The sequence below is a fragment of the Erythrolamprus reginae genome, chromosome 1, assembly GCF_031021105.1.
Source record: "Erythrolamprus reginae isolate rEryReg1 chromosome 1, rEryReg1.hap1, whole genome shotgun sequence".
NCBI lineage: Eukaryota > Metazoa > Chordata > Lepidosauria > Squamata > Dipsadidae > Erythrolamprus > Erythrolamprus reginae.
The window spans coordinates 351,589,554-351,617,163 of NC_091950.1; the positions used below are offsets into that span (position 1 = coordinate 351,589,554).

At 35.5% G+C, this 27,610-nt stretch overlaps 1 protein-coding gene across 2 annotated transcripts in view; it reads right to left on the minus strand.

Moving 5' to 3' along the window:
* The window catches only part of KIF6 (kinesin family member 6), a 149,877-nt gene that overhangs the window by 34,760 nt on the left and 87,507 nt on the right, over positions 1 to 27,610 (minus strand). For both annotated transcript variants that reach the window (XM_070734267.1, XM_070734266.1), the window contains one exon: positions 12,975 to 13,025. In XM_070734267.1, coding sequence (XP_070590368.1) covers positions 12,975 to 13,025 — 51 coding nt within the window. The remainder of the gene's footprint in view (positions 1 to 12,974; positions 13,026 to 27,610) is intronic.

Sequence of the window (27,610 nt, forward strand, 5' to 3'; positions counted from 1 at the left end):
GACAGCGTACAATAATAATCCAATCCAATACTAAAAATGATTAAAAACCCATTAATATAAAAACCAAACATATATACAGACATACCATGCATAAAATTGTAAAGGCCTAGGGGGAAAGAGTCTTCGGAGAGGGGCGGCATACAAATCGAATAAATAATAATAATAATAATAATAATAATCTCAATTCCCCCATTCCTGGCGGCAGAGGGGGGTTTTAAGTAGCTTACGAAAGGCAAGAAGGGTGGGGACAATTCTAATTTCTGGGGGGAGTTGGTTCCAGAGGGCCGGGGCCGCCACAGAGAAGGCTCTTCCCCTGGGTCCCGCCAAGCGGCATTGTTTAGTTGATGGGACCCGGAGAAAACCCACTCTGTGGGACCTAACTGGTCGCTGGGATTCGTGCAGCAGAAGGCGGTCCCTATGTGCTTTATTTCCTAGTAAATGGAAGAAATAAACTATTTTATTTTAAACATTTTTAAAAAGTTCACAAAAATAATACTGACTGCTGTAGAGGTTTACAATAGAAACAATAAAAAGCTCTGAAAATATTAGAAATATTGGTGAGTATTGGCTCAACTGGAAAGTCTTTCCTGCCTCTGCAAAATAGCCATTGAACTGTTGCAGCTAGTTTTTAAGGAAGTCAGATGTGCCAAATGGAAATGGAAAAGCCCAGATAAGTTAAGGTCACAAAAATAAGCTCCTTTTTTCAAACTGTAACAGGAAAAATGTATATGAAGGTTAGATTCATGATGAGAGGGAGGACAATAAAAGCTGGCATCCATTTCTGACTTCAGAAAGGGTTTCCTGTACCTTACTGGCAATGGGTCAGCCAGACAGTATGGCTCAGCTTATATCAGGTCTGAAACAAGAAAGGCACTCAATGTTCTCCTCCCTTTCAAACAGCAGAATTCCAAAGAATGGGGGGAAAGTCTTCTCCAGAATTCAAAGGAAAGAGTTGATTTTTAAAAAAAATCAAAGCCAATTACTTGTTCCTGATATAAGTGATGTAAACTTATTTGTAAAACTTAATTTTATAATTAAAAACAGTTCACATTTAAAATACACAAATCTAATCAGCGCGCACGCATACAAAAGGTGACAGATAAAAGAGGCTATTCTGATCCAGAAGAAATGAATCAGCTTTAGGTAGAGCTCTTATAAAGCATTTCAGCTACTTTAAAATATTTAAAGAACATTTTAATGTGTTTCTATTTGTCAGATGGTTTCTTATGGAGGAGGTATGATTTTTGAAGGCGATTAAAACTTGACAAATTCCAATAAATCATCTTTGGACAACATCTCCTGCCATCTGCTTTTGTCCTAAGCAAAACTATATGTCGTTTTATATTATCAATGTGATAGCCAGGATAATGAAGTTAAACTAGGAATATGAAGACTAACATTCACGTTATGTTTCAACAGGGCAGCTAAGGTTTTCCCGGTTGCTGGTGTTTCTGAGCTAACTCACTTCAAGCTACTCCATGTTTATGGAGAAGGAGTAGGAAGGTATGTTATGTATACTGTGTGAGCTTTTGGAAAAAAGGCACTAATGTTTTTTTTTTTTAAAGCTATGTATTTTTAAAAGTTTAAAATCCAAACGTTCATGAGACAGATTTCTCAGTCTGAAATATTACATAAAATTTACAAAGAGATGCCCAATCAGCATCTGCTAAGGAACATATGTAGGTCAACAATAATGCAATAAATGCAGTTTAAGACAGGGAGCTTTTTCTGTTTGGCATCTGCCTTCAGACTCGCCCCAATCCTGCCAGCTTTTTGCAAGGTTTTAACTCCAAATCTCAACTAGCAAATGCTCTGTCCTACACATTGGGAAGAAGAATCTGAACTCCAAATACGAACTGAATAATCAAATTATCACAGATAATCCCCACTCGGTTAATGACGTTGATATACTAATAACTAAAGATTTAAGTGCCAAAGCCCACTGCAACAATATAGCCAAGAAGGCTTCAAGAGTTGTAAACCTAATCCTACGTAGTGTGGCAATCTCACACTACTTACCAGAGCTTACAAAACTTTTGCCAGACCCATCCTTGAATACAGCTCATCTGTTTGGAACCCATATCGCATCTCAGACATTAGCATCCTTGAAAATGTCCAAAGATACTTCACCAGAAGAGCCCTTCACTCCTCCACTCGAAATAGAATACCCTATGAGACTAGACTTTCAATCCTGGGCCTAGAAAGTTTAGAACTAAGACGCCTTAAACAAGATCTAAGTATTGCCCACAAGATCATATGCTGCAACGTCCTGCCTGTCGGCGACTACTTCAGCTTCAACCACAACAACACAAGAGCACACAACAGATTTAAACTTAATATTAACCGCTCCAAACTTGACTGTAAAAAATATGACTTCAGTAACAGAGTTGTCGAAGCGTGGAACTCATTACCGGACTCCATAGTGTCATCCCCAAACCCCCAACACTTTACCCTTAGATTATCTACGGTTGATCTATCCAGATTCCTAAGAGGTCAGTAAGGGGCGAGTACAAGTGCACTAGAGTGCCTTCCGCCCCCTGTCCTATTGCTCTCCTATATCTCCTATACCTTTGCTCTATTCCTATATCTCTTCTTCTATTCTTTCATTGATATATTCTATTCCTATATCTTCTTTTCTATTATTTCTTAGATATATTTTACTATGAGTATCTCCTCTATAACCTTCATCGTGTATTTTACTATGTGTATATTGATATATACCCACTAAAACCCTCATTGTGTATTGGACAAAATAAATAAATAAAAATAAATAAAAATAAAGACCTGCTTTTGCCAACAAGCCTGATTCCCTGGTGGTGTGGGTGAACCCATTGGCTGTGTTAGTTGGGTGATTTTTAGTGTTAATAGTTCAGTTGCTCAGATGCTATTCATGCTATTTGTAATTTATTTCTTGTTGGTTTCCCAAAGTCATGTACAATATTTGAGGGATAAATTAATATAGGTGAAATACATAAATGTGCCAGTCGTTCATCAAATATTAACAACTAATAATCAGATCTGGGACAAGCATATGAAGATCTCACATAATTTTTCAGGCTTACATTTATTGTAAATGTTATTTTTACTACATTACTACAACTAAAAAAATGAAAAAGGAAAGCAAGCTTAACTGTATTAGAAATTCTTTGGGAAGACATTTGAACAAACTACAGACATTGTAACATTGTGAAAACTTTGCAAAAGACACTCAATAATATACGGTGAGTAAAAATAAGGAACCCTTTGCTTTCTAGACTCAGAAAAGCACTATGCTAACAAGACAGTGCAAAACTGAAAACATACTTGTTGGCAAACAAACTTCTTTTTATGCTTCTTACTTTATTTTTGTCTAATAGAGCTGTTTTGTTCCTATTGTTATAGTTTACATACCATAAAGTTTGATTTCATGCTAACAACATGTTGTTTTTCTGAATTGCCCCACACTAGTTTTCAAGCATTTTCTAAAAATCCTTCAAATGACTTTTTGATTGTCTTCCATGTGAATATTTTTGTTCAAAGGAATTAGTCTTTGTTCCTTCTTTCAAGATGATTAAAAAAGCCCCATTAGTACAATGTTCTTGCATCTGCTAGAAACAGTGTCTCTCCCAAAACCTTTGAAAGAGATTCAAAGAGTTAAAAAAAAAGAATGAATAGTTTTGAGACATTTTTATGGCCATGTGTGTGAAAAAGTCACATTTGGAAATTGCCTAACTTTCCCTGCATCAGGAACATTTTGTATAAACCTAAGATATACAAGTCCATAGTATATAAGATTCTTAAATTGTTTTTCTGTTCTGCTTTTCATTTATGCCCGAAAAAAACCCACAACATAGTTATTAGATTTTATCACAACTATTTTTCAAGAACTACAGCAGCAACATTCTTAGAACTTGGCCAATCACCAACTGAAAAGGATATTTATTTAGAGAATACTATGCCAGTAAAATAACATTAACCTCACCAAATTTCAACTTCAAGAGTATTATAAATCAGACCTGCTGAACCTAAGATCTGCAGCATTTTTGCTGGGGCCCTGTTCAATCTATTTGTGATCCCACAAGAACACTATTTGTTCATGGTCTTTTCCTACATCTTTACAGAAACATCTTGAGATTTACTCAGCCACTCAAACGTAGAATGTGGGAACAAGATAAGGATGTCCTTTATCATCATTGTTATTTGTGATGACATTGGAAGTATTAACCAGAAGTATAAGACAAAGTGAGGATATAAAAGGAATGAAAATTAAAGGAGTGGAATACAAACTACAAGCATTTGCAGATGACTTGGTGTTCATATTGGAAGAACCTTTAAAGACTAGACTTAAATTAATACATCAAATTGGAAAATATGGAGAAATGGCAGGATTCACAATTAATAAACACAAACAAAACTTTTAGTGAAAAATATAATGGAAAAACAAAAGAAGGAATTAGTTGGAAAGTTAAATGTGCAGATCACAAAAAAAGTAAAATATGTAGGGATTCAATGAACAGCTAGATGTATGATAATTCAGGAAGATAATTATTATATATTAAAGAAACAAATTGAAATAGATCTGGAAAAATGGAAAAATCTTCAATTATCACTGATGGGAAGAATATCAAGGTGAATATACTGCCACAATTCTTGTTTTTATTCTCAACAATACTAGTAAGATTAGAGAAAAAATATTAAAAGAAATAAATAATATAGAATGCTGGTGAGACCACATTTGGAATACTGTGTTCAGTTCTGGAGACCTCACCTACAAAAAGATATTGACAAAATTGAACGGGTCCAAAGACGGGCTACAAGAATGGTGGAAGGTCTTAAGCATAAAACGTATCAGGAAAGACTTAATGAACTCAATCTGTATAGTCTGGAGGACAGAAGGAAAAGGGGGGACATGATCGAAACATTTAAATATATTAAAGGGTTAAATAAGGTCCAGGAGGGAAGTGTTTTTAATAGGAAAGTGAACACAAGAACAAGGGGACACAATCTGAAGTTAGTTGGGGGAAAGATCAAAAGCAACATGAGAAAATATTATTTTACTGAAAGAGTAGTAGATCCTTGGAACAAACTTCCAGCAGACGTGGTAGATAAATTCACAGTAACTGAATTTAAACATGCCTGGGATAAACACATATCCATCCTAAGATAAAATACAGAAAATAGTATAAAGGCAGACTAGATGGACCAGGAGGTCTTTTTCTGCCGTCAGACTTCTATGTTTCTATGTTTCTATAAAATGATAATTGAAGTTTGTTTGGCAAAGAAAAAAAGGTGAAGATTAATATAAAAATGCTACAAGATGCAAGACTTTGATGTGGATTTGGACTTCCAAATTGGGAGTTACATTATAATGCTACAGTATTGACATGGATGAGAGAATGGATTTTGTTAAGAAACAAAAGAATTTTGGTTTTGGAGGGACATGATTTACAAATAGGATGGCATGCATTTATATGGTATGAAAAAAGTAAAACACATTGCTATTTCCAGAGACATTGTATAAGGAACTCTTTGAATGTAGTGTGGGGAAAGATAAAATAGAAACACTATTTGAAAATACCATATTGGTTATCAACAATAGAAACACTAATTTATCTGAATAGACTTAACCGGGGAATAATGTACAATATAAAGATATTCTAACAGATAAGGAGGAATTAAAATATACCCAAGAATTGGAGAAACAAGGAATAAAGATGGATTGTTATATGAGAATGCAATTGCAGTCAAGATATGATAAAGATACTAAACGGAGGGTATCAATTTAAAAATGACAGAATTAGATGAAATATTCACAGGAATGGATTTAGGGTTTATTGTATAGAAATGTATACTATGTGTATTTTGTTATGAATTATGGTATATGTATGGATGCATATGTGGAGAAAAATAAAAATTAAAAAAATGTAGAATGTGAATGGGAGAAGGCTCAGATTCCTATGTTATCTTTTTTCTAAACTGAGACATGTGCAGTGGAGTTGGTGCTAGTTTTCCAGCCTATTTCACCTTTTAGTTATTTTAGTTTCACTTAAGCTGAATAATAAATAAAATATATTAGATACAGAAACAGAAATGGAAACAAAATAGAACAACAGTGGGAAAAGAGACAGGAAAAACAAATGGAGGCTCAGAGGGAGCTGTAGGTAGAAAGCAGTAAGAGAGAGAGAGGGGAAGAGGGAGGGAGAAGATAAAATCACCAAATTTAAACAATAGATGACACAGTAAACAAATGTTTGGACATTGTTGGTAGAAACTAGAAGATAGGGGGGGGGGAAGAAAGGAAGAAATGATAACGTAGTTGATAAAAAGAAAAAAGAAAAGGGAAAGGAATGATATAACAATATATACTGGGAAAGAATGTATTAGAGATGCAAAGAAAAAAAAACTAGAACAAATTAGAAAGGAAACATTACAACTGAAATTATAACACATACTATAGAAAAATTAATTTAGTGAGGCTGACATTTTAAATTGCTAAAAAAATTTAAATGACTCTGTAATGTGCATTGCTTATCTCAATTATATGCAACTTTCATAGACTTGAGAGATTTAATCAACTTTAATCTGAATTTATAATGAATCAATGTTTTTTAATATACATGTACAATCATGTGTCTTGCTTAGACACTACTCAAGACTGAACTTTTAGATATAAATCTTCACCTCTGAGCAACTACTGTAGTTGATATGTTTATATATCTACACCAACCACTAGAATTTATCCGCAATTACATCAAAAGTGTTCCATTTGTTTAGATGGACACCGGACACTGGTAAATCTATGAAAATGCACGGTAGCTGGGTTATATAATAAAATATGTAATATGTACATGTATATCATTTAAGAGTAGATCAATTTTTCTTTATTGAATAATGCCATATTACAACTTGATAATATAATTACAGGAAGGAATTTTCCTCAAGGTATCTATTTACTGGATCCAAAGCATTATCACAAATAATGAGGAAGCCTTGGTAACTACTGAGGCAGCCATAATTTTCTCTGAAATTTGACATAAGCTAGAAAAGTAGTGCTATATATAAAATTCAGTGGAACACTTCCATTCATCCTTACCTCGCCTTTATAATGAATTTATTTTATACTTTTAGTTTATTGAAAATTTTAGAATTTTAATAAATATTCTAATGTACATAATAGTCTTTGCCAATCTTATGCCTTTAAGTATGATGCAAATTTAACTTCTAAAAACCCTGCCATTCTGGCTGTAACTTCTGGGAACTGTAGTCTCAACACATGTGAGAAATGTCAGTTTAAAGCCAATAGCTGTAAAACATTAGTGTGAACACTATTGATAATGAACGCTGACTAGAAGTACACTATTGCTAATTAAAGCTATTAACATATTTGTTAACTTAGGTTCTCATTGGCCTTGTCCCAGATGCCAGTTTTCTCAAACTTATTCTGGTAAATCAAAATTATTGGTTAACACATTTAATTGTAAGCTATCCAGAATTCCCACAAACTGCAAGATGGATGGCACATAAATTTAAGAATTATAATTATACATTATATTAGATTAATATTTACTTTCATATATCTAATTAAAGCACATAATTATTACAATTGTTTTTATAGGGTACATGAACATGTTGCTCCCTATCCCTGTGCCTGAATCATGAATTAGTGTTCAATTTAACACACAAGCAATTATTTTAATTAATTAAATTTACTTTCTATGCCCTTTTATTTTTCCTTGCACCACTGTTTTTTTCAGATTCCCTGCCAATAAAACTCATTTGCTATGGCACTGAAGAAATAAGAAGCCTTTAAGATTTAAATCAGTCAGAATAAATTCTATTTTCCCCTAAGGCAAAATATTTATGGAATGTTTTGAGGTGCATATCCAGATATGTTACCAAAATCTTGGTACAGAATTAATGGAAAATCTATGTTATTAACAAACATCATCTGAGCAACCTATTTTTTTAGTCTCAGAATTCCAAGAGTAACTGTTGAGGGTAAGTAATGCCAATTACTTTATTCTACACACAGAAATATTGGGGAAAAATATTTTTATATAGGAGGAAATCTCTAAAATGCCTCTAGGAGTCACTTTTGAAAGTGATGATAAACAATAGCTATAAATATTTAGCTAAATATTTAGCTAACATAGAGAGATGTGGATTGTTATTATTTCAATTTGAAAGACAAATATTCAGAATAGCAGAAAGTACGAAAGCACTGAAATGAAATTAACTGTGAAATAAGGAGATGAATCCAACTCATATTCAGTCTTCACATGCACAACCATCACTCCCACATGTTGCTGCTCCACCATAACTTCCTCTTGGCCTCTGAGTTGCATGTGACCTTGTCACTTGTTCAACAAAAATGAGGGGGTGGGGGAATGAGTTCACGTGTATTTCCATATTTGATAAAGTGTTCTTATTGCAGGATGAATGTCCTTTACAAAAAATAGTCTCTGATGATGAAATGAAAATGTTTTGCAATAATATATAAATATATCACAGCAATATTAATAAATATTAGGGAAATGTTTTCAATTTTTTTAGAGGTAAACTAAGGTGAAAAATCTGCAACCTTAGGACCATATATCTCTCTCAACTAATTTAAGAAAGCTCTTAACTAAGTTTTACAAAACTCTCTCTTCTGTTGCTGTCTATGACTAGTGAAATAAGAGAGTATCAGAAATAGAAAAAAAGATGACTCAAACAAAGATTTTATCCACACACACACACGGACAAATACACACTGTATCTGCTACTACCATGTTTGCCCGAAAATAAGACACTGTCTTATATTAATTTTTGCTCCAAAAGTTGTGCTACATCTTATTTTCGGGGGTTGCCTTATATTTCTCAAATAAGACAAATTCACAGGCAGAAAAGCTGACACCCCCAAAGAAAGTGTACCGTATGGTACACTGATTACGGTACGGTACCTGTCAGTATGGCACCCACACACACAAACGACGGCACTTATATGGTACAACAGTATATTCCTGCTATTGCAGCTTCTGGCCACCAGAGGAACTACAGTCAACGCACTGTAGTGGAGACTGTAATGGCGGTGAGACAGCAGCAGACTGTGTCTGCTGTACTGGACGGTACAAAGTGATGGAAGGGGCCAGCAGGGGATGCCACATTATTACGGTACTGCTATGAACAGCTTTGAATGGTACCGTATGTTTTTCCACCGTACCATATGTAAACTTGACTATGCCTTATTTTCGGGGGGTGCCTTATATTAGCAAATTCTGCAAAACCTCTGACATGCCTTACTTTTGGGGTACGTTTTATTTTTGGGGAAACAGGGTATCTGTTTTAATCCTATCTACTAGGGACCTGTAGTCTACAACAGATGTGGATATCCAAAGACAAAGGTTCCTCATTTCTTGGTCAAAATTCTAATTGTATCTAATTAATTATTTCAATCTGACTAGCAACCAATATCTGTGACAGACAAATCCTCTTAGAAGTATGACTTAATTGGCTGGACTCAGAAGTTCATTAGCCTTCCACGTATCCATAGATCTTTTAGACTTAAAATTATCAAAATGGTATACACAGTTCACTTTCCCTTAATCCTCAGATCACACCTAATAAAGATGTGCTATAATGTCATGCCTCTAGGTATAGGACTTTCTGTTAGCTCTACCACTACCTTTCAGGAGAGAAGAAAATTTGTTTTTTTAAAAAATACTGTATATCTCCTGTGTTGTTTTCTATTTTATTGACTATAAGGAAGGAGACATTATGTGACCAGTCTTATCACAATTTTACTTTATGGGACATAGATAGTTAGATGTTATGCTATGGGCTTCAAATCCTCAACCAGGAATTGAACTGAAGGACATTTGGCAGAAAATCACTCATGTATTAAATGTTACCAATATTTAACAAACATTGGGATTATCTTGTCATCCACAACAATTTGGTAACTTTGATACAATTGTAGTTGGTTCTTATCCCTTCAAAAAGCTGAGAATAGGACCACAATACTTTTTATTCTTATTCTGAGTAGGAGCAGATATAGAATAATATCCTGCAGGTGTATGTTACTAGGAAATGCCAATCATTTATCTAGGCATCAGTCATCTGGCATGCAGAGATGGCACGAGAAGAATCTCTAGATAAATTATTTTTCTAAAAAAACAGAAATGGTTGAATATAAAACTATTGTTAAATGAAAATTCTGCATCCTAAGGATATTTCACTGAGAAAATAGATTGTTATTATTCAAAATGTTTGTAATCTGTTTCCATCCTGAAAGGCAATTAAAATAAATGACAAAGATAACTAAAAACATTAATACCAAGCTCTCCAATGGAAACAACATTTTCTTGAATTTTATCCTGTGATTTTAAAATATAATTACGTTTACTAAAAAGAGTTTCTTTCATTATTATGTCATATTTTTATAGTTATCAAGATAAATCAGAAGAATAAACACTTGATTTCGTTTCCCAGAGCACACTAAGCAAATGACCACACAAAATAAATATCAGCTCATAGTGTTACACTGTGGATATATAAAGGATATATAAAGGAAGTTTACCAAATTATAGTAATGACACATACATTATGTGCTCAAAATTGCCAATTATGTGTGATCCTGAAACAGACTACTACTACTACTACTACTACTACTACTACTACTAATTATTATTATTATTATTATTATTATTATTATTATTATTATTATTATTATTATTAATTGGATTTGTATGCCGCCCCTCTCCGCAGACTCAGGGCTTAACATTTATTCCATGTAGTATTTCCTACAACAGTTTCAGAGAAGAATGAAAATCATAAATATTTGAAAAAGCTCCATGTGTTTAAGGGAATGTTTGCAAACATTTGATTGCACTTGCTTTCTTCGTCTGCTCTCATAGATTTTAGTGTCATAGTTCATCCCAGGATAACGTTTAACAAAAACAAACATAGGCATAAATCAGCATGATCCAATTTTTTCAAATTGATCGATTCCATATACCGTATATACTCGAGTATAAGCCGACCCGAGTATAAGCCGAGGCACCAATTTTTGCCACAAAAACGGGGAAAACGTATTGACCCGAGTATAAGCCGAGGTTAGAAAATGCAGTGGCTACTGGTAACTTATAAAAATGGAAAACAATAAAATTACATTAATTGAGACATGTTTTAGAATATTTATTTTAAAGAAAACCAGTAAACTAGCTCTGTAAATTTAAAAGAGGGTAAACAAATTAACAATATTAACAATAAATTAAAAAGTAAAAAAAGTAGCTCGATCAGGAACAAAGCTAAAACCTAAGAGTTAAAATCCTTCAAAACTGGATTCCTTCTCATCATTAATTGGATTTACATTATTGTTCTGTTTTTATATATGCTGTGAGCCACCCTGAGTCCTTGGAGAGGAATTGCATACAAATCCAATTAAATAAATAAACAAACAAACAAACAAATAAATAAGTGTATCCAAAGAAGAGCTTCAGCATTAGCTGCTGTGAGGTTATCAGCATAGAAAACCAAATAGATGGATAGATAGATAGATAGATAGATAGATAGATAGAAATAGATACAGATAGATAGATAGATAGATAGAAAGAAAGAAAAATAGATAGATAGAAATAGATACAGATAGATAGATAGATAGATATAGATAGAAAGATAGATAGACAGACAGACAGATAGAAAAATTGATAGATAGATAGATAGAAATAGATACAGATAGATAGATAGATAAATAGAAAGAAAAATAGATAGATAGAAAAATAGATAGATAGAAAGATAGATAGACAGACAGACAGATAGAAAAATAGATAGATAGATAGATAGATAGAAATAGATACAGATAGATAGATAGATAGATAGATAGATAGAAAAATAGATAGATAGAAAGATAGACAGATAGAAAAAGAATTCCTGTCTAGCTCTGCCTCATAACACATTATTAGATCCTATCCAAGCTAGGACAGCAACTACCACAAAATACCATTTTTTAAACAGTTTAAATCCTTTCAAAGGAGGGGGAGGAGAATCTGACAGCAGGGGGCCTTTTTAATCCAACTAAGGGCAATGCAGAGAGAGCAAGGAATAGTTACTCACCATTGCTTTTTCCCCCTCTTGGTTGGAGCAAATGGCTGCCTCTTGCTTGAGCCAGGGAGAGGAACTACGGCATGCGAGAGGGGACAAAAGCTGGTGCCTCCTCGCTTTGGCTCAAGCAATGGCGCCCTCGTGTGGTGACTTTGTCAATGACCCGAGTATAAGCCGAGGTTGTGTTTTTCAGCCCATTTTTGGGGCTGAAAAACTCGGCTTATACTCGAGTATATACGGTATGTCAAACAAACAGCTAAAATTATACTAAATGGGGAACAAACTGACAAATTAGAGATATGTAAAGGAGTTAGACATGGTTGCCCATTTCCCCTCTTTTATTTAACACATATTAACACTCGAAACAATGTTAATTAAGATAACACAAAATAGTGAAATAAAAGGTTTAAAGATTAGAAAAGAAATTTACAAAGTCGAAGCATTTGCTGATGATGTAGTTTTCATCCCAGAGGAACCTCTGACAAGGATACCTAAATTAATGGATGCGATACAGGAATTTGGCAGCGTAGCTGGGTTAAAAATCAATAAATCTAAAACACATATGATAACAAAAAACATAACCGTGGAGCAGATAAGCCAATTAGAAACTTTAACAAAGATGAAGGTGGTAAAGAAGGTAAAATACTTGGGTGTCTGGATAACCTCTAAAGCATCATCTCTAAAAAAAGATAGTTACACTAAATTGTTAGCCCAGATTAAAAAAGATTTGGAAACATGGAATAATCTTCAACTTTCCCTTTTAGGTAGAATATCAACAATAAAGATGAATATTTTACCTAAAATACTGTTCTTATTTCAAGTAATTCCAATTAATCCAGGCAACAAATTTATTTGTAAAGTTAAACCTTTACAAATTTCATTGGGGAAAATATTTTATGGAATATTATATTTACCTTGTGCTGCCTTTTGCATGTGCCTCTGGATTATCTCTTCTTTCAGATGATCTGAAAAAATCAGAATTCAAATCACTTAAGAGAACTTTCAGCATCTCTCATACCTATTTTTAAATAACATTGGATACATTCTACAATATTTCCATTCATTTTTATTAAACACACAAAACAAAACCAACAATAAACATTCAAAAGACAAAACATGTAACAAACAAGTGGGGCATTTATAGCCTCCTATCCATCAAAAGCTATTATTGGATATATTCATTTTACACAGCGAAAAAATTGAAACACTTTCTGATTTCCTTTGCAAGAAATATAACCACAATTACAAAATTATATCTCACTCAAAATTATATCTTATTCAAATTACTATGATTACAAAAAGGCTTACTTTTTCTATTATCCAGGGTTTTTTTAAATCATCAAACCACAAATCATAAATGGATTTTTTTCTCTTTCCTGCAAAAAGTCTATATGGGTTTCCAGGCAATCATAAATGTACTATTTTTTCTAATGAAGAAAGCTAATTAAACTGTTTTGGTAAATTCTGTCATCTCTACAACCATTCTTTTATTGAATCTTTCCACATCTGAGCATATAATAGTCTTGCTGCAGTTTTCATAAATGAAAGCAAAAATCCATTATTTTTTTTTCTAGTTGCTTATCCATTAGTAATCGCAATAGCGCTTAGACATATACACTGCTTTACAGCCTCTTCAACCAGTTTACAGAGTCAGAGTACAGTCCCCAACAATGTAGGTCCTCATTTTACCACCTCAAAAGGATGAATGCCCCAGGTTTTCAGAGAAGGGTGGCACACAAATCTAATAAATAATAATAATAATAATAATAATAATAATAATAATAATAATAATAATAGTAGTAGTAGTAGTAGTAGTAGTAGTAGTAGTAGTTTAGCAAGCAAAACTACTGTGGGACTTCAGACTTCAGACTGACCGAATTTTGAAGCATAACACACCAGACATTGTGATCATGGAGAAAAAGAAAGTATGGATCATCGACATCGCAATCCCAGGAGACAGCAGAATTGAGGAGAAGCAGCTAGAGAAATTAGTGAAATACGAAGATCTAAAAATCGAGCTGCAACGACTCTGGCATAAGCCAGTGAAAGTGGTCCCAGTGGTACTTGGCACGCTGGGCGCAGTACCAAAGGATCTCAGCGGACATTTGAAAACCATCGGAATTGACAAAATCTCCGTCTGTCAATTGCAAAAGGCCGCTTTACTGGGATCGGCAAACATAATTCGCCGCTACATCATGCAGTCATAGGTGCTTGGGAAGCGCCCGACTGGTGATGAAATACGAAATCCAGCATAGTGATCTCGTTTGCTGTGTTGTACTGACATAATAATAATAATAATAATAATAATAATAATAATAATAATAATAATAATAATGGAAAGCTGTGTCAACCTTGAACCTGGTTGAATTTGAACTGCTAAATTGCAGCAGCTGGCATTCAACAGTAGTAGCCTGCAGTACTCCACTCTAACCACTGCACCACCGAGGCTCTTAATAAATAATAGCATATTCCAAGGACTATTATATTGTGTGTAATATCTGCTGCTTTATTCTGAAATGCTTGGAACGCAATCTCTTTCTACCATTAAGTTATAATGCATCCTCTCATTTGAGTGGTAGTCCCTTCTCCAAAATTTTGCCTGGCTGTGAATTTGCTAGCAATACATACTCTAGAACAGTGTTTTTCAACCAGTGTGCCGCGGCACACTAGTGTGCCGCGAGACATGGTCAGGTGTGAAGCGAAGCTCAGCAAGAGAGAGAGAGATAGAGAGAGAGAAAGCAAGAGAGAGAGAGAGAGAAAGCAAGAGAGAAAGAGAAAGAGAGAGAAAGAAAGAAAGAGAGAGAAAGATAGGCAGGGAAGGAGGGAGAGATAGAAAGAGCAAAAAAGAGAGGAAGGAAGGAAGAGAGAAAGGAAGCGGGATGGAGAGAGAGAGGAAGGAAGGAAGAGAGAGAAAGAGGGATAGAAATAGAGTGAAAGGGAGGAAGAGAGAGAGAGAGAAAAAAATTTTGTCCAAACTTTTTTAAGCCCCCCCACTCCACCCCGCTCAATGTGCCCCATGAATTTGTATATGTAAAAAATGTGCCGCAACTCAAAAAAGGTTGAAAGTCACTGCTCTAGAAGCATAGAATGCATACTTACATGAAGAATCTGATCTTTTGGTTTTCTTTTGATCATTCAATAGTTCCTAGACATATTCTATATAAATTTTCATTCCTTATATGAAACATTTATAAGGAATACATTTTTGATAAATACCATCTAAATCAATTATTGAAGAAATTATTTTTATATCTATCATTTATTTTTTTTAATAAAAAGAGCATTTCTTTAGGAATAGATTAAACTCTAAAACCCAAATCAGTTTGCTTGTCATAAAAATAAAAAGATTTCATACTTATATTCTACACTGGATTATAGCTGGAAGAGGAAAAGATATACCAATATAAGCAATGTTGTTGTTAATGCTATAAAATCTATGCTAATTCCTAGCTTCCTGGACAACATATATGGTAAATATGAGACCACAAAACATTTTAGAATAAGTCTTAATTATGGCTATTCTCGTGGCTAAAATATACAGTATGTATTTATTCCAGGTGTTACATGAAAATTAATACTGTAGACATGAGAAAAATTTCATGAAAACTTATTTATAAAGGAAAAAGAGGCCAAAAGGAGGCAAAAATGAGAAATGTCTGAAAGCCAAATGAGAAATGTCTGGGAGGAGCAAATGATAAAACATGTCATATACGGGTGCAAATATGTGTACATCATCTTATTTGCTAGATATATAATTGCAATTTCCAACATAAACTATGGAATGGCCACTACATCGTTACATGAAATTATACCTGAAACGAAATCATTAATAATGATTTAGTTATTAATGCACTGTATTAAAATACTATTTAGAAATAAACATTGATATTACAAAGTTTTTTGTATTACTTAGTTTTGAAGCATGGGTGAATAAAAATAGTAATAAAACTTTAGAAAAATAATTTGTAATTGCCACTTGTAATTTAGAAGGATGTCCAGACAGTAATTGAAAACTGAATAATATAACTGGTTAGAATTGTCTAGCATGTCTCCGGAGAGGGGTGGCATACAAATCTAATAAATCTAATAATAAATGTATTTTTAAAATGTTGTATATTCAGGTCTTTTCCCGTGTAAGATTGATAGAATCTTGGTGATGTTTCAATGAGGTCCCACTCGTCATCTTTAGGGTAGTGTTTTCAGCTTTGGGCTAGGGCTTTGATCACCCTAGCATGAAATCGAAAGCACCAATCTGAAGATGATGAGTGGGAGCTTATCAAAACACCATCAAGATTCTATCATTCTTATATGGAAAAAGACCCAAAGACCTACATCATCATCATCATCATCATCATTATTATTTTATTAGATTTGTATGCTGCCCCTCTCCGGAGACATGGAGCGGCTTACAACAACAATACATAGTACAAATCTAATGGTTAAAAAACAGTTTAAAACCCTTATTATAAAAAACAGTCCTGCATCCCAAACAAACCATACATAAAATGAAACAGCCCAGGGGAATCAATTTCCCCATGCCTGACGGCAGAGAGGGTTTTTTAGGAGTTTGCGAAAGGCAAGGAGGCTGGGAGCAGTTCTGATCTCTGGGGTGAGTTGATTCCAGAGGGCTGGGGCCACCACAGAGAAGGCTCTTCCCCTGGGCCCTGCCAGATGACATTGTTTCGTTGACGGGACCCGGAGAAGGCCAACTCTCCATCGCTTCTCTAGACATCTCTTCTGGCATTTCAACTCCCGGAGCTCCTCATTGAACTACGGAGCTCTACGGGGTCTGGTGCCAGAGAGGTCACAATGGCGCAATCCAGTCAAGAGCCTCCGTCGCACCCTTGTTCCAGGCCACGGCAAGAGACTCTGTGGACGAGTGCATCTGGAATAACCCCAAGTGCCCTTTGAAAGCCCTCTGGGTCCATCAGGCATCTGGGGTGGAACCACCTAGTCGGTTCCGCCTACCTGCGGGGAAGGATTGGAGCCAGGAAGTCAAGCCGCAGTAGAAAATGGTCTGACCGTGACAAAGGCAACACTTCTAAGCCCCTTTGTCTCAGACCATTACTCAATTGCTCAGAGAGGAATACCATGTCTGGTGCGTGCCCCCCCTCGTGAGTCGGACCCTGTACTACTTGAGTCAGGTCCATGGCTGTCATGGTGGCCATGAACTCCTGCGCTAGCCCAGAGGTTGCACCAAGTGACGGTAGGTTAAATTCCCCCAAGACAATAAGTCTGGGGATCTCCACCGCCAGCCCGGCTACCTCCTCGAGCAGCACAGGCAGGACTGTTGACACGCAGCTGGGAGGCAGGTACGTGAGCAACAAGCCCACCTGAACCCCTAAGTCCAACTTCACCAGGAGGGACTCACAACCCGCAATCTCTGGAGCAATGAGTCTATGTAGGCGAAGGCTCTCCCTGGCTATAATAGCCACTCCTCCCTCCCTTCCTGAGGTCAAGGCTGATGCCAAATCTGAAACCCGGCTCGGCAAATTTCAGGTCCCAGCCAGGTTTCAGTGACACATGCCAGGTCGGCCTCCTTCTCCAGGATCAGATCCCAGATGAGGAGAGCTTTATTTATCCATACCTACACCTCTGTGTGTATGTTTGTGTGTGTGTGTACAAAACAGTGAAGGTAGGGGAAAGAACATGATGATAATAGCAAGTTCCTTTTGAAAAATTATTTATGAATGACTGAGTATGCCCTCTTCTATATCCGTAATATTATACAGTATTATATAAATAAAAACAGATGTTTAATAGCAAACATTAAAAAAACCCATATACTCTGACTCATATTCCTTGTTTCAGTTCTAGCTCAATTAAGAACAAAGAGCCAGTTAAATTAATGTTTCATCTACATTTAGGAATTTGAAATGTTTAGAAAACAATTGACTTGAGAACAGTTGACTTGAGAACATTTTTAAAACATGCAATAAATATGGCTCTTAAAAAAACAGCCTGCTTATATTGGCTCTCCAGTAATTGGACATTTAATTAACTGGTACATTGCATCCAAAAGCCATATTGATGCAATTAGAGCCCAACTGAAAATTTGCAAAACAATTGCAAGCTTTTGTGTCTCTAACAATCAGGCAAGACAGTTAAAATCCAAGTGAAAAAGGAATATTGAGAGCTGAAAGCATAAGTAATGGGTGGTGAAACCTGGCCTGGCAATAATAAGTATGAAAAGGATTTGGATATCTTTGTCAAACACAGGTTAAGCTTGAGATAACAGAGTTAGTCAGATGATTAAATTAAAAAAAAAACATGCTGTAAATCAGATTATGGGAAGTAATTATTCCCCTTTCTTCTACCTGACCGCATTTCTCTGAAAATGGGTACCAGTTTATAAAATGCCAAATTGTACAACAAGTTAGAGCAATGCTAAGGCAGTTATGAGGTGTCCAGAAACCAAGCATTGTGAGAAATGGTTAAAGGCTGCCAGGTGAAAGAAATGAGTTCTTACCTGAAGGTCTTCAAAAAGAGATTGTATGATCATTTATTAGAGCCCTTCAAGTGAGACAGCAGGGGCTATAGGAAGAATAGGGAAACTTTTTCTTTGCTCTACATTAACGTCATGCGTGTGTGTTAAGTTTCCTCTTGGATATATCATTATTTGAAACTCCCAGTTCATGTACGAGGGTTGCCTAGAAAGTAATGCACCACATTTTTTTATGGTAATGGTATGAATGTGAAACTTTAGATATACATTATTTGACTTGTCAGGAGTGCATGTGTAAATTTTGCGTTTCTTCAGATGCCATTTCAAAACACTGCTGCAGCTACGCTATCTGTTTGAAGAAACACAAAAATTACACACGCGCTCCTGACAATTCAATTAATATATAATTAAAGTTTCACATTCGTACCATTACTGCAGGCTGAGAAAAAAAATGTGGTGCATTACTTTCTGGGCGACCCTCGTGCATTGCATTTTAAAGGTGAGGGTCATGTTAATTTCTAGAGACAGATTTTCATTATAACTGTTTTGCAATATGTGACATCTCAATCTTCTCTGGATGGTATTTGCTCTTTAACAAGATTATGATTGTGATTACATGTAATTTACTCTTTCTTCAGGATTTGTGCAACAGAAAAGAGTTGAATGGTTGATCTCTCCATCTCAATATCTGCTGTCTGCTTGAAAGTATAATATTTTTTAAAAACAAAATTATTTAACACATTTTAGACCTATCTGTGGTAAACCCATTTATTTCAGTTATGGTTGCAAAAAAGAGTTGTATATTGGTCAGTTAGAATAATAGTCCATTTAAATATGATATTCAACCACTAGGTCATTATAAAGGTTACACCTCTAGCCAAATACATACCTCAAAAATGCAATCAACTCTTTTGCCCAACCACAGATGCTAACCATCATATTTTTCCCAAGTGCAACATTTTTTCTTATATAGCTGCTAGAGTATAAACGGAAATGAACACAATAATCTGTAGAATATTAACAGGCATAAGAACATACATGAATTTAGAATAGGTATTATTATAATATAAATATGTCAATTATTTCTTAATTGACAAAAACCATGAAACTTTGCTTATAGTTTCCATTACAAGCTTATTTATTTATAAACATAAAAGTCTCCACATATTGAAACACAATATATTGTTGAAAACAAAATTAATCTGTTTGTCAATCAATTTAGAAGAATGCAGAGATAATATAAGATACCTGATCAAATACAGATCAATTCATTCAATAAAACCCATTCAAAGGGTAGAGAACTACAGCTTCCAATTAAATTAGACTTGATACAGGTGTTTATAATTCCCATCTTCCAGAGATATCAGTATCAAATGAAATTAAAGGTACCTAGAGTATCAAAAACAAACTGAGAAGATCCCAGTTCACTGTCTATTACAATATCAATTCAATATCACATATTCTTTATTACCAATTTTGTCCTAATTACTATGAAATATCAGTTTTGCTGAAAACAAAGCATTTTTCTAATGTTATCGGGGTGACTTCAGAATGGAAAAAATTGAGGACTATCATCTTATACTGTATGAATCACAATAATATCTTCCATTTGTACAGGTGAAACTTGAAAAATTAGACTATTGTGCAGAAGTTCATTTATTTCAGTAATGCAATTTAAAAGGTGGAACTAATATATGAGAGAGACTCATTACATGCAAAGCAAGATACTTCAAGCCATGATTTGTCATAATAGTGATGATTATGGGGTACAGCTCATGAAAACCCCAAATCTCAGAAAATTAGAATATTGTGCAACATACCAGGTTCAAAGTGTCCCACTCTAACCAACTAATTAAGCCATAACACCTGCAAAGGGCTCCTGAGCCTTTAAATGGTCTCTCCTTGTCTGGTTCGATCATGGGAATAACTGCTGACCTGACAGTTGTGCATCATTGACACCCTCCATAAGGAGGGGAAGCCTCAAAAGTAATTGCAAACAAAGTTGGATGTTGGCAAAGGGCTGTATCAAAGCACATTAATAGAAAGTTATGTGGAAGGAAAAGTGTGGAAGAAAAAGATGCACAAGCAGCAGGGATGACCGCCGCCTGGAGAGGTTTGTCAGGAAAAGGGCATTCAAAAGTGTTGGGGACTTTCACAAGGAGTGGACTGAGGCTGAAGTCAGTGCATCAAGAGCCACCACACACAGACAGATCCTGGACATGGGCTTCAAATCTTGTATTCTTCTTGTCAAGCCGCTCCTGAATAACAAGTCAGAAGTGTCTTACCTGGGCTAAAGAAAAACAGACTGGTCTGTTGCTCAGTGGTCCAAGTCCTCTTTTCTGATGAGAGCAACTTTTGCATCTAATTTGGAAACCAACGACCCAGAGCATGGAGGAAGAATGGAGAAGCGCGCACTGCAAGATACTTGAAGTCCAATGTGAAATTTTCACAGTCTGTTGATTTGGGGAGCCATGTCATCTGCTGGTGTTGGTCCACTGTGCTTCATTAAGTCCAGGGTCAACGCAGCTGTTTACCAGGAGATTTTGGAGCACTTCAGGCTTTCTTCTGCAGATTATTTTGCTTGATTGGCCAACAAACTCGCCTGACCTGAACCCCATAAAGAATCCATGGAACATTTCCAAAAGAAAGATGAGAGATATGAGACTGAACAATGCAGGAGAGCTAAAGGCTGCTATTGGAGCATCCTGGTCTTCCATAACACCTAGCAGTGCCACAGGCTGATATCTTCCACGCCACGCCACATTGAAGCAGTAATTGCTGCAAAAGGGGCCCAAACCAAGTACTGAGTACATATGTATGCTTATAGCTTTCAAAGATCTGATATTGTTCTATGTACAATCCTTGTTTTATTTATTGCATGTAATATTCTAATTTTCTGATATTGTGAATTTGAGGTTTTCATGAGCTATACCTCATAATCATCACAATTATGACAAATCACAGCTTGAACTATCTTGCTTTGCATATAATGATTCTCTCTCATATATTAGTTTCACCTTTTAAGTTGCTTTACTGAAATAAATGAAGTTTTGCACAATATTCTAATTTTTCAAACTTACCTTTGTCGTCAGGCATGGAGGAACTGAGATATCTCCCCCGGGCCTATACAATTTATGTATGGTATGTTTGTATGCATGTATGCTTAATAATGGGTTTTTTAAATATTTTAAATTGTAAATTATTAGATTTGTCATGAACTGTTTTTATTGTGTTGTGAGCCGCCCTGAGTCTACGGAGAGGGGCAGCATACAAATCTAATAAATAATAATAATAATAATAATAATAATAATAATAATAATAATAATAATGAGCACCAAGAGAAAATAAGCAGGCTCTGTATAATAAAAATCATGTGTTTGTGCCGTCATTAGCTGTTAGAATATTCATGTGGATTTTTTTCTTTTGCTGCAATGTAAACAACCAGATGTTCAAAAAATTACCTTATTATTTCCATAGCATTTCTTTCACTACTGGTCATGTATAATATCATAACTAATTAGAATGTAGTCTAAAATATTGTGAATGATATCAACCCAGAAAACTGCTGCCTAAATAAAAGCATGAGGGTAAATTAGGAAATATTTCCAGCACTGTTATAAGTATGGGACCTTTTATATAAACACAGGAAAGGCTTCAAACATTTAGTACTGCTATTTCCATAACTTTCAGAAACACAAATATTTATCCAAGAAACAGTGAACAATTGTATGTTCTTATGGAAACACACCTTTTGATCTTGATCATGTAAACTGTAGACAAGGTGCCTTTTAAGTAGAGTTTGCTTAAAAATGAACTTAGAACTTGGCTGACGTCTCTATTACTAATTATATTTTCTGAACTCTCACCAAACAAGCTGCTAAAAATATTCCCACAGTAGATACCAAATTATTTTTTCCAAGAAAGCTATTCTTGGTTTGGAGATAACAGCACCAATAAAACTTTGAATGTTGTAGCTCCACATGTTCTGGCAAAAAAAAATCATTTGGGGGATTTGAGGAATTCACTCAGCATGCAGTGAGCTGTCATTGAAACTGTGATTTATCTAGTAGTCTTTGGCCTCAGTTTCTGGACATTTTTATCATCCCAAGGTATGGAAAGGAGATGAAACTAACAAAAGGACTATGTATATTTTTGATGGAAGACATAAGGCATGACCGAATAGGAAAGATAAAATGAAGAGGAAAGAAAAATTATGAGGGAGAGCTCAGTCTGTTTTCTTTGAACTCTGCTTGTTAGATTAATGAGGTTAATTTAAATTTATTACTCTTTCTTTCAAATGCCTGTCCCTAATTAGCAACTAGAAGAAAAAGCACAGGCTTTCATTTTTCTCAGCTACAAAATCTTGTTTGAATAGGTCAATGGCATTGTCAGTAAAAAATAAGTACAAACCAGAATAAATTTCCTTCTTTCGAAGTAGCAATTCCTATGAAAGATAACTATAACACGAACCATTTGGTAATTTGATTAGAACTCATAGCTATTATTTCAATAAAATACGATAACACACTATAATAATTTTTAGACTCAAAATGAAGTCTGTTCATAGCGAATTGCTCTGAAGTGTATGTAACATCAAACAATGTCTTTGAACAACCTATGTAAGGCATGAATTAAAATTTAGATATAATATTTATTGCAAACTCCTTAGTGAGCCGCCCCGAGTCTGCGGAGAGGGGCGGCATACAAATCTGATTAAACTTAAACTTAAACTTAATAATCCACTAACTTCTGAAATAAATTCTATTAACGTGAATGGCAGAAATGCAAAAGTTTTGCAGCTCCTCATTCTCAGATCTATGCCTAGTAATACTGGGAAATATAATGATATAGATCTGGTAACTATTGAACATATATTTATCAATGTGAGACATATTGTATAGGTACACTATTTAATTGGTTGGAAAATTCAAGGGGAGGCTCATCTGATGCAGAAGACGGACAGGGATCATCTCCTGCCACATACCTCCCAGAGATCAATAAGATCTCACAGGGTTGGCCTTGTTGACTAGGCAATGCAGGTTGGCGGGCAGCGGGGGAGGACTCTATAGACTCTATGGAACCAACGTCTCCCCAATGTTCGTACTGCTCCCACCCTACTTGTTCTGCCAGCGTGTACCAAACAGCCGTAATTACAGGGTAATTAGTCCAAAAAGACACACACCACATGATAGAAAGGAAAACCAAAAGTCTTTATCAACAGAAAAGCAGAAAAAACTCCCTTTTTAAATGTCAAAGGGATTTTTTGGTACACACAAGACACAGGTTAAATGCAATCCAATTTATCACCCAGTAACTGGGAAATTGAGTCCAATTCCAAAGTCTAGGAAGTCCACACACAATCTTGAACAGGGAAACAGCAAAACCATGATCTTGACGAAACTATGAATCAAATAAACTTCCACAAGGCTAAACCAGCACACTGCTCTTTTTATCTGTAGCACTAATTACAGCAGCCCCACTCAACCACAGGTGGCCTCACTTATTTCCTGTAATAATCTTTCAGTTGTTCTCTACTATTCATCACTCTACACATGCGCGGGTCCATCATAAGTTCTTGTTCAGAATCCAGGGATGATAAGGATGATTGATCTCCTCCTGGGCTGTGTGCCAAACTCCCCTCTTCCCTGCTACTCACGCTTCCTTCGTCAGAAGAGCCTTCATCGGGAGATTCTATCGAGAGCAAAACAGGCCTGTGGCATGTGGATGTTTACCCCACATTCACCTCCACATTCCTTGGGGCAGGAGCTGGGCCAGAGCCAACCACAACACTACTGGTCTTCCGAAAGGCAATGAAGACCTGGCTGCCCGGATGGGGGGGAATGCAGATAGAGTGCTGTACTGCAGGCCACTGAAGCTGACTGTAGATCTGAAGGTCAGCGGTTCAAATCTCATCACCGGCTCAAGGTTGACCCAGCCTTCCATCCTTCCAAGGTGGGTAAAATGAGGACCCGGATTGTGGGGGCAATATGCTGGCTCTGTTAAAAAGTGCTATTGCTAACATGTTGTAAGCTGCCCTGAGTCTAAGGAGAAGGGCGGCATAAAAATTGAATAAATAAATAAATAAATAAAATGCAGTGGGGTAGCAAAAATGGAGCTCCACCCCAGAGCACCCAATTTGTACTGAAAGATGTTGAAAGAAAATGCAGGGCATCCTGCATAAGCCACGCCCACAGTGTGGTAGTAAAATTTTTGGTAGCCGGTCACTGCCTGGGGGCCATGAATACTACCATCTGTCATGGCCGAATTGTATTGATTAGATAGGTATGTATGTTTGGCTGATTGGATTGCTGTGGGTTATTATAGGATTTTATTGTTTTTATTATTTTAATGTCTTTAGTATTAATATTGACTCCTTTTATTGTGTTTTATATTGTTGTAAGCTGCCCTGAGTCCTACAGGATTGGGTGGCATAGAAGTCAATTTAATAATTAAATTAATTAATAAATGCCTACTTTTATATTATTTCAATGTGTAATTACATTCTCTCAGCTCTTATAAAAAATGTTCTGTATATTGCTAATTCCAAAGTGCTATTTTTCACATATGATTTATATATTTCCCTGTGTTTTATTAAATAGCTATTTATAACTCAGTGCATCTCTACGTGGAAGATATAGAATATGCGTCATTGTTTACTGTGAATATATGTTCATTTGCCTTAGTCTAATGGCAAAATCTTTGGCACTGTATTGGAACAGACAAGAAAAAAACAACAAACATTAGCTTAGTTTACATGCGATGATAAGCTAAGTTTTGTGCAGTTGTAATTTTTTAATTACATCATAATTGGTTGGACATGAACATAGAAAGCCTTAAACCAATGGACTGGTTTGTTTAGGTATGTTGGCCGAACTAGTCTGAGAGCTGAAGTCCACATGCCTTGAAGTTACTACGATTGAGGAATCTGCCTTAAACAAAAATGTAGACATTCAAATGGCTGGATCCATATTTCCTTAAGCCAATATTTTACAAAATGAAGTAATATCAAAAAGACCCTTTTCCTCAAAAAAATTCTTTCTGAAGAGCCTCATCTATAAGTACAATTGGAATGCAAAACAGTTTAAACCTTCTACAGCCATATAATGGAGAAGGAATTTGGGTTACCAGTTCAAGCTTTGTGTCTATGCTGGGAGAGTGAGTACCAAGAGCAACACAGCCTCCCAGGACTGCTGTATTTTAAGAGCAGTTTAAAGAAGATACTTAAGGAAACTTCCTTATCTTGATTTGTTGAATGAGAGTGCCAGTCATCTGCTCAAATTTCAAGGCTAGAATTCTATAATTATTTCGATATATAATTTAAAAAGTAACAATTACAAGAAAGTATTAGATTTATTTCTTGTCCACTTCTATTCAAACAAACCATATTATGGCATAACACATTTTTTTCAAAAGTCGGCATAAATATGTATGCTATGTTCATTTATTGTGCCATGCTACCAACAAAAGTTAATATAAGAGCTATGTATGAAATGGAAACTACATAACAAAAATATCTAGGGTACTTTACCTAATTTTTTTAATTTAAAATATTTATTTCTCTCCTATTAGTATATTTTTTCTATCAAAGGAACATTCCTCATATAAGAGAAAGAAAACCTTTGGGTATAACCCTAAATATGGCCATTACATCAACTTCTGACAGGTTCAGTAATTTGGCACAACAGCAGCAAAACAAATTTGTCCTACCGCAAAGTGAAGGAAGAGTCATACTCACTATGCTGTTTAATATGAAACAGACCAAGGAACTTGGCAGCAGTGGGAGCTTCAATGGAAAGAGTGCGGGAATTGAGGAAAGGAAACACAAAATATATACATAGCTTGAGCCACAACTTCAGAATCAAAAACTGTCTGTCTAGACCATGGACAGAAACCTTATTTGGCCTGGGAGCTATGACCCACTTTAGACCTTGTCCTGTGGCTTTGAAAAAGCCTTCCAAGAGTGATGGCCCCCCTGGGTCCAGTTTTCCATGCTCTAAGGATTTTCTTGGAGAAAACTCAGGTTAAAGTTAAAAATAGACATACTTCACCTTGCAGAAACAATGATAAAAAGCACACAGATCTTGTATTTTCTAATGACACTTCCCTGGTGGTAATAGCTCATAGTAATATATATCATGGTATCTATAAGTTACATTTTTGCTGTCCTAAGACAAGAAAGGTCCAAGTCATGGCCTTGGTGTGGTTATTAGCTACTTTTCAACTATTTTATCCCGTATTTAAATATTGGAACCTATATTTTATCATCTACCAAAGCCTTTAAAGAAGTCCATTTGCCAAGACCAGCAAAATTTCTCATGATACAAGCTAAGCCGTTGCTTTGCGGAAAAGGCACCATTATTTATTTCTTTTGAGTCCAGCTTTGATTCAGCTAGCGGACTGGATCATAGCCCATCAGTTCTGTGATTCTGCATGGGTCCAAATGAACGATAAGCTTGTAAATAACTTTTCCCTCCAGTTTGATGGAGTGCATCTGGACATTGCTTTCAGTTGTTTAGCATATATCTTTCTGAATTAAATACTGAATTGGCCCATTACCACATTTTTTTCAAAAACAGTAAAACTTCAAGATTGCATATTATGAAGGTTCACTGTCCTTTAAGTCAATTGCGTATTCATGCTGATGCTGCAGACTAGTCTTAATCGGTCTGCACAAATCAACATGTGATTGTCTGTTTACATGCTTTATTATTTGATCAGTTCCAAGGAATGTTGGAAATTAAAAAAAGTACCGAGTTGATAACTCTGGGCACCAGAAGAATACTGAGTTAAAACTATACACTAAAAGTATTACTTTAACCAGTGTTTTTTTTAAAGGCATTGCGGGATGTGTTAACTCAAGGTGTTTTACAGTATATAGTACTTTAAAAGAGATTATTAAAACCTGGATTATTAAAACCTCCAAAAATATTTTTGAGCATTTGAAAGCCACAGGGTGCCCATACAACAAAGCAAAATAGCTGTGAGGGGATTTTCATTTTATTTTTTTCCCCCAAGGCATTCTTAGAGGAGAGATTAGATTAGATTAGATTTATTGGATTTATATGCCGCCCCTCTCCGTAGACTCAGGGCGGCTCACAACAATGG